This window comes from Lotus japonicus, chromosome 3, assembly GCF_012489685.1.
Source record: "Lotus japonicus ecotype B-129 chromosome 3, LjGifu_v1.2".
NCBI classification, from domain to species: Eukaryota; Viridiplantae; Streptophyta; class Magnoliopsida; order Fabales; family Fabaceae; genus Lotus; species Lotus japonicus.
In genome coordinates this window covers 92269093-92282715 of record NC_080043.1, presented here as the reverse complement: position 1 = coordinate 92282715, position 13623 = coordinate 92269093, and the positions used below count along the sequence as shown (strand labels likewise).

The 13623-nt window shown below is 32.5% G+C and overlaps 2 protein-coding genes across 6 annotated transcripts; both read left to right on the top strand.

The window, feature by feature from the left end:
• Positions 1 to 1537: 1537 nt before the first annotated feature.
• LOC130743031 (uncharacterized) lies at positions 1538 to 4217 on the top strand. The gene is made up of 7 exons (XM_057595136.1): positions 1538 to 1685; positions 1773 to 1869; positions 1956 to 2094; positions 2759 to 2841; positions 2980 to 3114; positions 3190 to 3294; positions 3900 to 4217. The coding sequence occupies exons 1-7, from the start codon at positions 1630 to 1632 to the stop codon at positions 4026 to 4028; spliced, it is 744 nt and encodes a 247-aa protein (XP_057451119.1). The 5' UTR covers positions 1538 to 1629; the 3' UTR covers positions 4029 to 4217.
• Positions 4218 to 7910: 3693 nt separating this feature from the next.
• On the top strand, positions 7911 to 12174 carry LOC130747437 (probable E3 ubiquitin-protein ligase ARI1). 5 transcript variants are annotated; one of them, XM_057600377.1, is made up of 7 exons: positions 7911 to 8225; positions 8594 to 8626; positions 8719 to 8989; positions 9612 to 10092; positions 10279 to 10824; positions 10906 to 11039; positions 11565 to 12174. In XM_057600377.1, the coding sequence occupies exons 1-7, from the start codon at positions 8088 to 8090 to the stop codon at positions 11711 to 11713; spliced, it is 1752 nt and encodes a 583-aa protein (XP_057456360.1). In that variant the 5' UTR covers positions 7911 to 8087; the 3' UTR covers positions 11714 to 12174. The 5 variants fall into 5 exon arrangements, with proteins under 5 accessions (XP_057456360.1, XP_057456362.1, XP_057456361.1 ...); XM_057600379.1 differs by having other exon boundaries at positions 9603 to 10092; positions 11601 to 12174; XM_057600378.1 differs by having other exon boundaries at positions 9603 to 10092; positions 11577 to 12174.
• Positions 12175 to 13623: the final 1449 nt, after the last annotated feature.

Below are 13623 nucleotides of genomic sequence, written 5' to 3'. Positions count from 1 at the left end.
ATGAGTCGGTTGAGAAACTAACGCAATGATTCTCTAAACAACTGATTACTCGAGGAAGAGTTTTTGTTTCTCAGTGTAGGTTTTTAAGACATTTCAAAAGTTTTATAGTTATTGCTATTTAGAGATGAGAGACAAGGTAGTTGTATGTAACTAAGGTAATGGAGAAAAACAACTAGTAAATAACTGAAACAACTATGTATTGTAGGGAGAGTTTGACTGACTACAATAGTTATTCAAGCCTTTGACCACTAACTCACATTTCCTTCTCAGATAGTTTACTACAAATCATGGGATGCCAGTGCCCCTCACTCCTAATCAACCTAGAAGATCGGTCTTCCTTATATCGGTTGGTCCCTAACTTGTAAACTATTCCTATACATACATTTAAGGAAGGAACCATATCAAATTCCCACATGTTCAAGCCTATATTCTAAGTGTAATATAAAAATATCTTCGCCATCAAATCTAGCTTTTCATATTTGTCCACTAATCTCGTCGAGGTCCAAGCTTTCTTTTTTCTTCTGTTGTTCTATCTAGATTTGGTAAATGACTAGCTACTCACACATCAGCTAACATATCTTTTTCAGCTTACCCTTATAGCTATTATGAAACGGTCAATTTTTACATGCCAACAATTTGAATATCTAGAAAAGATTAGATGTGTTGAGTGTTTAATTTCACTTTTTATATTTTCTTTGGTATGTACAATTTTTTTTCCACTTCATGTCATATTTGTTGTTATGGTCGATCAACCCAAATGCTCATGTGGCCTAAGCGTGATCGACCACAAGTCATCATGGTCAACTACATGCCATTAGGTCAATCACATCGTGGTCGACCAAATGATGGACAACCACCATATATATAAGTTTGATCACACTTTGGTCATATTTTTTTTTAGTATGTACATTTTTTTCACTTTATCTCATATTTGTTGTTCTGGCCGGTCAACCCAAATGCTCATGTGACCTAAAGTCGGGTCGAGCACAAGTCATCATGGTCAGCCACATGCCATTATATACAAGTTTGATCATACTATAAGCTAAATATTATCAATGTTTCTTTTTTATTGTTTTTTCTAGATTAAGTTGTTTTTTTTTTCCTTTGATCTTAAGCTGACTAGAACACCAGAGTGCGCTTTTACATGAATCATCTCTCAACAATATTCAACATTCTAAACCTGAGCCTTTAATTCAATTTAATAAAATTTGACCCTTAATTGATATATGGAGGGATAAAATTAAAATTGTGCGAGAAATAATACTTTACCATAATTATTGGCATTTTAGAAATGAGTTTAATGGATATGCACTGACAGTGTAAAATAGTTTTACACAGACATCCAATTGAATTCCGCCAAATCAGAAAATATATTATTCTTTTAATTAAAATTAAAGTCAAATGTAATTATCTCTCCTATGTGACATGCTTTGATTGGATGACTGTGTAAAACTATTTTACACTGTGAGTGCATATCCATTAAACTCTTTAGAAATCGTTAATTTATTTTGGAACTAATAATTCCTGAAATGAAATTATTAGTTAAACTATAATGACGGTACTGGTGTGGAAGGGTTTATCTTGCTAGGGTTTGTGACTTGGGATTCGAAGTCAATCGGAATCGGAATAATGGAAGAGAGGCACCCAACTTCAACTGCATTGGAGTATCTTAATCCTTCGTACTGGTAATCATCACCGATCAATTATCAAAACTTGCTCTGCTAATTTATTTTCTACAATTTCTCGAAAATTTGAATGCTCCTTCGTCACAGGGATGAGAGATTCTCGAAGGAGGAGAAATACGAATGGTTCAAAGATTATTCCCATTTCCGTCACCTGATTCAACCTCATCTCACACCCCATTCATCTGTAAGAATCACTCTGCAATACGAATGGTTTGAATTTGTGCTACAGTTCAACTATAATGTTGTTGAAGTTCATTTGCATTGTTGCAGGTGCTGGAACTTGGATGTGGAAACTCACAAATGTCTGAAGACTTGTATAAAGATGGAACAACCAACATAACATGTATTGACCTTTCATCTATTGCAGTTGACAATATGCAGAAACGGTTACTTTCCCGGGGACTCAGAGGTTAGCTTGCTGATCAATTGATTACCTGGGTATTAGTATATATATGATTATCAGTGCTTGGTTTCTTTTACAATCTGTATGTTGCTTGCTAATCACAATTGTTTCAATGGTAAATTTTACTTGAATCATTGGATTTAGTCCAAAAGAAGAGGTAGGAGGTATCAGATATAAAATCATTAATTAATGTGCTTTCACTAAGTAACTTGAGCTTTTAGGAGCTTGGTTTAGCAACTTAGGCTAACTTGAGCTTTTGGGATGTTGGTTTAGCAACTTAAGATTTTGGGATTTTGGCTCATGAGTTGTGAATGGAGGTTTAAAAGAATTATTGTTATTGGTGGACATGTTGGTTCACTTAGTCCCTCATGTGCATCTGTGCACTTTCTTACAAACTCAGTGCTCTCTTAAAAGAATTATCATTGTTGGATAATGGAACTTCATCGCTGATACTTAGATTCTTAACAGAAAATATAAGTGCTATCTGCTTGGCAGGGGTTTTGCCACATCCTTGCTTGGAGTAGTTGGTAGACATGATGATTGATTGCATTGTTATATAATTATTTTTTATTAACTATTACTATTGATTTTGTCATGTAACTCTTGTGTCATTTGTTATGTAGTTTTTATTGTTACATTTTTTTATACATTTCTTCATTTCTGTGAGTAGACATAAAAGTGCTGCAAGCTGATATGCTAGAGCTACCTTTTGACGATGAGTGTTTTGATTTGGTTATTGAGAAAGGAACTATGGTAAATTAAATGGTTTTCCTTTAACTTGTATTGGAACTTTTGCTTTATATTGTAAACTAATAATTATGACTCCAAAAATTTGAAAGTTTTTTGAAGTTTTAAGGGTTAAATGTGAATATTTTATCTTTGATTTTGTAGGATGTATTGTTCGTGGACAGTGGTGACCCATGGAATCCTAAGCCTGAAACTATATCCAAGGTCATGGCCACATTGAAAGGTGTTCATAGGGTTTTGAAAGCAAATGGCACATTTATCTCCATAACTTTTGGCCAGGTTTCAAGAATGAATTGTTATTTTTGTCTATTTTAATCGGTCCTCTGATTCTAATATACTTAAAATTTATGCCAGCCACATTTCAGGCGTCCTATATTCAATGCAGCAGACTTCAGCTGGTCTGTTGAGTACACTTCTTTTGGTGAAACCTTTCACTATTTTGTCTATGTTCTGAAGAAGGTTAGTCCATATGGCTTCACTTTTTTATTTTTCTTATGATGATGAAAACAAATGTCTGTTGTTGCTGTATTAAGGTACTGCTACCAAGACTTGAACATGACCATTTCTAGAGTGAGCACACTTTTTGTTTCTTCAAATTTCTTAAAAGAGAATCATTATTGTACTTCTCTGACCAATTTGATGTCAATTTAAGGACTAACTTGGTGTACAAAATGTCGCAATAATCTTTGGAAGATCAAAATAGAGACATTGTACTCCACTGTTCACTAGAAAAATATGCATTTGAGAACTACTTTTTTGCAATGATTATAAAATGACACTTTCTGTTTCTCATGACAATCACAATATTTCATCATGAGAAGTGACAGTACTGTTCTTTTTTCCCTTTTTTCTTTGCTAATCATGGAGGAGGGGGGGGGGGATACAATCTCTTCCCCAAGTTTCATGGGGAGTCAGGTTACCACCTTAGTATTTCTCAAGTTGTAAATTCTGTCCTGGTTTAGGGTAGTAAATGCATGAGAATTTGATAAGGATTATGATTCATATGCTTGAAGTTTTACTCTTCTGCTTTTGTGTTTTAACTATGATAGACGAAAAAATTTCAGGGACAGAGGTCATCATATGAGGATATACAACTTAAGAGGTTCGAAGCACCACGCATTAATCTATTTCATGAAGAGTTAGAAAGTGAAGATTTTGCTTTCCGAATCAATGTTGATGAGTTGAACAATTAGACTTTATTTTATAAAGTTTTTTTTGTCAATTTTTATTTCATTTGCTTGTTGCAATTTTGATCCACTTACATCAAAGGAAGAATGTATCTTATTCTTAACTATTGAGGCTTTAGGCATACTGATGTTGTACCAAAATAGTAACTCTAGTTTGTTAAAAAGTATATGATATTATGAGAGGTCTTAATTCTTAAGTTGCTATGCATGAGCATGAGCATGGTCTAGGCAAAGTACCTTACCACTTACCAGCCTACTAAGGCCCCGATGTTCAATTGTTTGGTCACTAGACAACATAGAAATGCTATTCGAGTTTATCAATTAGGGTTCCAAATAAATTACATAAGATAATTTAAATCATGATGAATAAATTCTAAATCTAGAATTTCACTTTGTTTCGAAATTGCTTTTATTTTAAGGGCAATACTGGTTCATCACGAACAATGTTTTTATTTGTTATATAATATAACATTAATATATTATTTACAATATGTTTCTTATGTGTAAAACTTAATTTTCAAGAAAAATCTTAATTTATGAACTATACTTTTTTAGTGTGGTAGGCAAAGCCTTATTTTTAAAATAAACCAATAGTAAATAAAAATGTTGAATGTCATTTTTCAATTTAAAAATTGTTCTTATCCATTGAATGTTACATGGGAGTGCAAAGAAGAAAAAGGAGGGAATAAATATTACTAGATATAATATATGTGCGTTGCACGAGCTTATTTCCAATAGTTTTAAACATTATATAAAAATTATTATATTTTAAATAAATAAATAACGAAATAAATATTAAAATATTTTTTTCCTTTTTTTTTCGAAAGCATAAAGATATATATTAAGCAAAAGCTTTGGGAACAAAGCTCAAAAGAGTACAGAGTAACAAAAGTGATTAGTATAGCAAAAAGCTAATCACCTAAAATAGAAACGTCAACCCCAACCCAAAGACCTGAGATAGAACGCCCCACAAAAAGAAACCCCATTCAAGAATGTACACTGGAAATTCCCAAAATATAAACCCCAACCTAAAAGCTAACCCAAGAGAAATGATCGACCTTCCAAAAAAGATAACCTCCGATAGACTCCAAAATGCCCTATCCCAATCTGCGTGAGCTAATTTGAGCCATAAGACCTTGAAGAACACACTCGTCAGAGCAATCATAAACCATTCCACACCTTTTCGGCTTTTCCCCATGAGTAAAGCGCACCTCGCCCTAGTCAAAACGTCTTTAGGGTCACTACCCTCAGGATCCAAAAGCGCCAATTCATTACCCATGACGGCAAAATCTTCCACACTATCCACCAACTCAGAGTCGCAACAGTCCCTCTCTTCGATCGTCCATTTCTTTCTCCCCCCTCGCTTCACTTTCTTGGGTCTTCCCCGAGGTCGAGGCACTTTCGCTAGAGAAGAGGCAAATATTTTTTTCCTTATTATAATAAGTTACAATTTTAATAGCGCAAAATATTTTTTAGTAAGTATAAGTTTATTCAACATTGGTCCTAAATATTTTCCCTTGTTATGCTTCAATCCTTGTCTAAATTATTTAATAATAAATTGTATTTTATTATTAATTAATTTTTTTGACAGAAAAAAAATCTTACCACTATTTTTTTATATAAAAAATATTATTTCTTTTTCTTTTCCTTAATTGATGGTTTATAAGAAACTAAAAAGTTGATAATTAACCGTTAATAAAATTAGGGGCTTAAATACGTTTTTGGTCCTCTAAAATTAGGCTCTTTTGATTTAGGCCCTTCTAAATATTTTTTTTGGTATTCACCCCTAAACGCAAAAAAAATACTCAGGTTTCAGCTTCTACCATCACCTTACGTCGTTTAGAGGACATAAACCAAAGAACCATGATTTTAGAAGGACCTAAGACATGATAAAAATTGAGTTTAAAGACCCTTTAAATTCATGATTCTTTGGTTTAGGTTCCTCTAAAATGTGTCACATCAGTGTCCGTTAGGTAAAGATAACTGCAGAGACTTATCCCTCCATGGATGGTGCGAAGTGAATTTCACTTATATATATACATATTATATTGTATTATATATTGTATTATATTATAATATAATATAATATAATATATACTATATTATAATATTTTATAATATAGTATAATATAATATTTTTATTATATAGTATATATATCATATCATATTGATTACAATATAATAAAATATTATATTATATTATGTTATAGTATATTATATTATATTCTTTTATATTATATTATACTATATATATAGATTATTTAAAATTATCTTTAATATCTTTTTATATTCTAACTTTAATACTTAATACATTTTTTATATGTATAAGTAGTAATTATTTTAATTTATTATTTTTAAGAAATTGTTCAACTTATGAGCAATAATTAAAATTAAAATAATATTAATCTTCACTTTTTTTATTGTAATTTCACTCATTAACTCATTAATCTTAACTTTAATATATGATAAATTTTTGTATTTTACAATTAGTTATAAATATTGTTATTAATGTAAATGCCATGTTAATTTTACCTATCATTATTATTTAATTTTTTTCCTCAAGTTGTGATTAATAATTAAAATAATATTAATATATAATTTAAATATGAGTAATTGATATTGAAATATTTTACAATTAGTAATTAATATAATAAATGATACTTCCTCCGTTCCTATTTAACTGTCCGGGAAGAGAAGAAACACACATATTAAGGAGTACAATTAATTTTGTTGGTTTTCATAAAAGTAGTATTTGTTTTTCATTTTTACCCTTTAAGATTGCATTTTATCTTTCTTCATTTATTATTCTGGCAAGGGTATTAGTTGTAAAAATATCATTTAATGCTCTATTGTTAAATATGAACAAATTATTTTTCTCAAAGCGGACAGATAAATAGGAACGAAGAGAGTATATGTCATTAATAACTAATTAATATACTTTTTGTCAAAAAAAAACTAATTAATATACTTACTAATGTGAGTCAATTTTACTTTTACTTATTATTATTATTATTAGTTTTTTTTCTCAAGTTGTGACTAATAGTTTAAATTCAAAGAATGATAATATTTATTCTTATATATGAAAAATTGAAAAAATTTACAATTAGTAATTAGTAAATTTAATGAATAATATAAAAGGCTAACAATAAATAATAATTATTTTTATTAATCCAAATTTTACTTTTTTGATATTACTATTGTTATTTGTATATTTTTCTCAAGTTGTGATTAATAATTAATTTTTCTAAAATCAGTAACTAATATAATGAATTCAGTCAAAAAAGTAATTAATATTATTATTAAATAATTATTGATACAGGTCATTAAATACTAATTAATTTTATTATTAATGTGAGCCAATTAATATCATGTTAGGCAATCTCTACTTTTTTTTTTCCAAAATACTTGTTCAACTCATTATAATTAAATAATATATTATAAATATATATAATTTTTACTCAATTAATGAAATTAAATAAAAAGAGAAATTTTCTCACATCCTTAAAATCTAATTGGTTGACGGTGTAAAAAAACTTTACACCGTCAGTGCATCAAAATTAAACTTTTTTTTATATTACTATTGTTATTTGTATATTTTTCTCAAGTTGTGATTAATAATTAATTTTTCTAAAATCAGTAATTAATATAAAGAATTCAGTCAAAAAAGTAATTAATATTTTTTTTGACATGAAAAAAGTAATTAATATAATGATTGATATAGGTCATTAAATAGTAATTAATATTATTATTAATGTGAGTCAATTAATATCATGTTAGGCAATCTCTACTTTTTTTTCCAAAATACTTGTTCAACTCATTATAATTAAATAATATATTATAAATATAATTTTTACTCTATTATATATATAATTCACCTATGATATGATTGATGAGTGAAGAAGCAAAGGCAAAGGTTACTGTGTGTGTGGGTTACCTTGTCTCCGCCCCTCTCTCTTGCCTTGCCGGCTCTCTCGTCGGAATTTCCGTACCCGATTTTCTCCGATCACCGGATTCGATCCAATCTCGAATCCCTAATTCGTCGAATTCCATACCCTTCGAATTCGAATGGACGATTACGCTAGCACCGATGAGGAGTATCGTTACTCCGATCAGGATGACTCCCTTGACGACGACGACGACGACGCCTTCGAAAATGACGGCCAAGATTATGGCCTTCTCTCTTCCAAGGCTCCCACTAGTCAGGTCGCTTTCGATTCCAATTTCCCCTTTTTCATTCATTTGGGGTTTCTGTTTCACCCTCTTTTTTTTCGTTTCTGATTCTTATTCTTATCACTGTGTTTTGATTATTGATTGGTACCGTGGTGTTTGTAACGGGGTTTAGAATATAAAAAATTGTTGATTTTGTTGAATTTCTGGGGTTTTTGACATCAAAGTTTGAATATTTTATTGAATTCTTATGTGGGTATTGTGCTGAATTGTCTATATTTGATGGGAATTCCCTTTTGAAAGTTTCCCAATTGATGTTTTTTTATGGGGTTTTAATCCATGGTTTGATGATCCTACCACTGACTGTGTTTTACTGAACTGTTTTGTTACTTTTGTACTTGCAGGTGATAACTAAGGAGTCATTGCTAGCTGCACAGGTAACATGTGGGAAAAAAATAAAGTAGTGTGTTTTGTTGAGGTAAAAACATGTTTTTAGGTTTTACTGAAATTTCTATTCACATTCATGCAGAGGGATGATTTGCGCAGAGTGATGGAGATGCTTTCGGTGAGGGAGCAACATGCGCGTACGCTGCTTATTTATCATCGTTGGGATGTGGAGAAATTGTTTGCAGTGTATGTAGACAGGGGGAAAGAATTTCTGTTTCGTGAAGCTGGTGTTAGTGTGGATGAACATCGTGACTCGGTGGTTCATGCTTCTGTGATGTGCGAAATCTGCATCGAGGATGTTCCTAGTGATGAAGCGACCAGAATGGACTGTGGTCACTGCTTTTGCAACTCCTGTGAGTGTTTGTATATTCTGTTATTCTTGACCTTTGGTTTTCTGAGATTTCGTAGGTGAAGACTAAAGAATGAATTTTGATCCTTCATGTCAATTATTACATAGTTACATGGCAATGTTATGTCATGCAAGAGAAAAACACAAAAGCAAAATTTAATGAACCCTACAGAAATAATAGTGGGTTCCACTATAGTTGCATTTGTGTCTTCTCATATTCTAAAATGAGGTTGTCATCTTAGAGTGTGTTTGTATTTCTGTTAAATTCAAAGTTGATTTACATTGAAGGCAACACGGCAAAATCTCGCTTCTCCATTCCCACATTGGGGTGTGTTTTCCGACTCAAACATGAAACCAAATCCATAAAAATATTATATAGCTTTCATTGTTGATGGCATCGCTTCTATTGTTTTTGTTGTTGATGCAGTTATTAAGGGTCTATGTCAGCCTTTTTATACCCCATTATCAAAGATTGATTACTAATTGTGATTTCATTATTCAATGGTTGAACTGGTAGAAAGTTGAGTGTTGCCAGAAGTTTTATTTCTTTGTTATCTTTTGCAAAACTATTGAAATTCATGCAAACTTCATTTGGAAGCCTTTTACATATTCATTAGCTTTTACAGGTTGGACAGAGCACTTTATTGTTAAGATAAATGAGGGTCAAAGTAAACGCATTAGATGCATGGCGCACAAATGTAATTCCATTTGTGATGAAGCTGTCGTAAGAACTCTACTCAGTAAAAAGCACCCTGATTTGGCGGAGAAATATGAGCGGTTTCTTCTTGAATCCTACATTGAAGACAACAAGAGGGTTAAATGGTGTCCAAGCGTGCCTCATTGTGGGAATGCAGTTCGCACTGAGGATGATAACTTGTGTGAGGTAGAATGTTCATGTGGCGAACAATTTTGTTTTAATTGCTTGTCAGAAGCACACTCCCCCTGTTCATGCTTGATGTGGGAGCTTTGGACTAAGAAATGTCGAGATGAATCAGAAACTGTTAATTGGATAACAGTTCATACAAAACCTTGTCCAAAGTGCCACAAACCGGTGGAGAAGAATGGTGGTTGTAACTTGGTTAGCTGTATATGTGGCCAAGCATTTTGGTGAGTATATTCCTCCTTCTTGCATTATATATTCTCAATTTTTCATTCAGCTTTTCTTCTCTGTTTTTCGGATGTAAAGATTCACTTAATTTTAAATATGGTAATAGGGATCAGGAGTTTAAGCTACCTGTGACTTCTTGTGCTAACATTATGTTTTCCATAACAATTTTCCACTTTTTTTTACAGTTGGTTGTGTGGTGGAGCCACTGGCCGAGATCATACTTGGTCAAGTATAGCTGGTCATAGCTGTGGTCGCTACAAAGAACAAGAAAAGACAGCTGAACGGGCAAAAAGGGATCTTTATAGGTATATGCACTATCATAACCGATATAAAGCTCATACAGACTCCTTCAAGCTTGAAAGTAAACTAAAAGAGAACATACAAGGGAAGATTGCTATTTCAGAAGAAAAAGATTCTACACTCAGAGATTATAGCTGGGTAAATAATGGACTCTCCAGACTTTTCAGATCTAGGCGTGTCCTTTCGTATTCATATGCATTTGCATTTTATATGTTTGGAGATGAGCTTTTTAAAGATGAAATGTCAGAAGCTCAGAGGGAAATAAAACAGAACCTATTTGAGGATCAACAGCAGCAGCTTGAGGGCAACGTTGAAAAACTCTCTAAAATTTTGGAGGAGCCTTTTGAAACCTTTCAAGATGCAAAGGTGATGGAGTTAAGGATGCAAATAATCAATGTTTCAACAATTATTGACAAACTTTGTCAGAAAATGTAAGTGCTGCTTTATATAAGGTCCTTGTACATCTCTGACAGTTTGACCTTGATGAATGCCAATTCTAATACTTAATGCAGGTATGATTGCATCGAGAATGATTTATTGGGCTCTCTCCATCTTGGTGTTCACAGTATAGCTCCCTATAAATCAAAGGGCATAGAGAGGGCTTCAGAACTCTCAGATTGTTGGAACAATAAAGCCAATAATACTGGTAAGTGTTTATTGTACTTTTATTTATATTGGATTTTTGATAGACTTTGAGATAACTGTCAAATTAAGTATGCTCCTTAATATTCCATTACATGTATAATTGCATCAATATGTATACATATGTCGGGAGATTACAGTTATGGGGATCATTTGGTGTTTGATTCTAACCTTGTTTTTTTTTATTATATTTTTTCATTAAATTAATGTGCTAATAGGAGAAAAAAATTCAAAACTTAATCTTTAAGTTTGTAGATGAATGAATATTACATACTTTCATTATGCTTATGGTTCTTAGTGAAGCTTATAATGTGTTTTATTTGCCATTATTATTTTAACTGGTTTCACTTCTTGCAAAAAAATTATGACATGAAAATATGGTGCCAACTTGCTAGTTCTTATTTTATACTTTATTGTTATACTATGTTATGAATGTTTTTATATATGTTTTCTTCAGTTTGACTTTGTGGATGCTCATCAGAAATGTTTCTGAGTGACAAGGATTATTGTATTAATACTGCAAGCGTAGGTGTAACTACAGATCATGATTGGGCTTCTGGATCAGGGTGTAGAGACGAGAGTGGATGTTCTTCGCGTAAGCGTGCTAGAAAAGAGGGTGTTGGAGGCGCTGGCTTTTTTGATCTAAACTTACCAGCTGAGTTTGTAGACAGAAATTGATTTTGAAGGAGACCTTATATACATACAGGCGTACAGGTCTAACACAAATTGCTTTGCTGCTTTGATGGAATTTCATCATTTTGGGTATCACATCTGTGTAATTTATGCCCCTATTTGTGCTATATCTTTTGCTCTGGCCATGCCTCGCTGCTGAGATGATTCTAAAGAAATTCCAAGTTTCGTATCTCTGCATCATCTGCCTCTGCTTTGAAATCCTAAAGCGCTGTATATATAGCATTGGGCATTATTTCCTAGTAGTCTATGTAAATGTCTACTTGGGGTTCTAGCAGCACCTTGAGTACAACTTTTAGGATATTCCTATGGAGTTACAAGTGAAGTTAACTTCACTTGTTTTTCTTCTATTCTATGCCTTTTGGGTAATTTTCCTGTTAAAGATTAAGGTATAATTTTCAAATATGAGACATTTCTTTTAAAAACAAATAACAATTAGTTGTTGAACTTTTATAGTTTCACCATTCAATAGTAGTAATTTAGTTTATCTAACTGTCGAGTTGAAAGTTATTTCATAGAGTACATTAGTTACAAGTAAAATTAGTTGTTGAAACTTGAAAGTCTACTTAGTCACACCATTTTATTTAACATAAGGATAAGTATATATTTTTCCATGTAACATAAGGGCGAATCTAAATTGGCCTCTCTTAAATTTGTGTAACGTTTTTTTGTCTTACAATTTTGTTTTCTGAATTAAGTTCGAATTTTACCAAAGTGCATACATGATACATTTATTGTTAGGTCATAAGCTCACATGGTGGCCCTAGTCCGATCAAGGGTTGTTTACATGGACTTTTTATATTAGCTTTGGTGCCTCCATTTTTTTAAAGAAAACTGCTTGATGTTCTGAAACGAAATGCAAGAGGACGACTTAAGAGGCCGTTTAAGTTTTCACTAAATCCTACTCATTTATGGTTTTGAATTCTGAACTTTCTCGATCGATCTAACATGTATGAATTCTTGCATTTCGTTCATTTATCTCCCGTAACAAATAACATCGCTCTTTTTCAAATTAATTTTGGTCTCTTTTCTTACTCTTCTTTCACGTTCCTTCTCCCCAAATCTAAACACCATCTTATACGGTGGCGGGTGTTGATCTTCTGATGGCTTTTTCAATATCCATCCTTTCCCTCCTCTGATTTCCCCCACTTTATTCACTTCCCCAAACCTCCACCCTCCTTCTTGACCAGTCTAGTAGTTTAACACCACAAACCTCAATCAATCAGTCTAGTAGTTCTCTCTCTATCTCTATTGCGGTATGGTGGAAATGAAACCTGAAGAAAAAGGCACAATCATCCATTGATAAGCCACACTCACACCTTTTCAATCAATTGATCATTTAGCATTGCAATTTGGCATACCCCAACTGACATACCTAACAATCCCTCAGGCTTGTGATTTGGAACCTCTTTAGTCCCTACCCAATTTTTCTTTTATTCCCTGCTTTTTTTTTACCAAATTGGTGGGTGTTTGAGAAGCATTGGGTGCTTAGCCTTAGAAGGTGAATTATATGTGAAAAAGTAGTACTAGTAGTTCCCAACTAGTCCCTTCTATCTCTTCTTTCTTTCACTCTCTATCGTTTTCTGTCCCTATGAACTATGATGTGGTATGATTGTTCAAGTATAAATATGTTGTAATTCTAAGAAGGGTAACGCAAATCCGGTAAAAAATGGTCGCCAAGTGTTCAACTAGAAAAGAAATTTATGAAAATTTATATCAGACTGTATATGGTTTAATTTACATGGTGTACACCATGCTCCCGCCGGAGGTAGTGAATTGTTTCACTCGCGTGGATCCTCGGTTAGACTTGACGGTGAATGACCATTGGCACTGGGATGGTGATGATCTTAGAGCTTACACAATTAGAAGTGGGTATGCTTGGCTAAGGGAAAAGCATC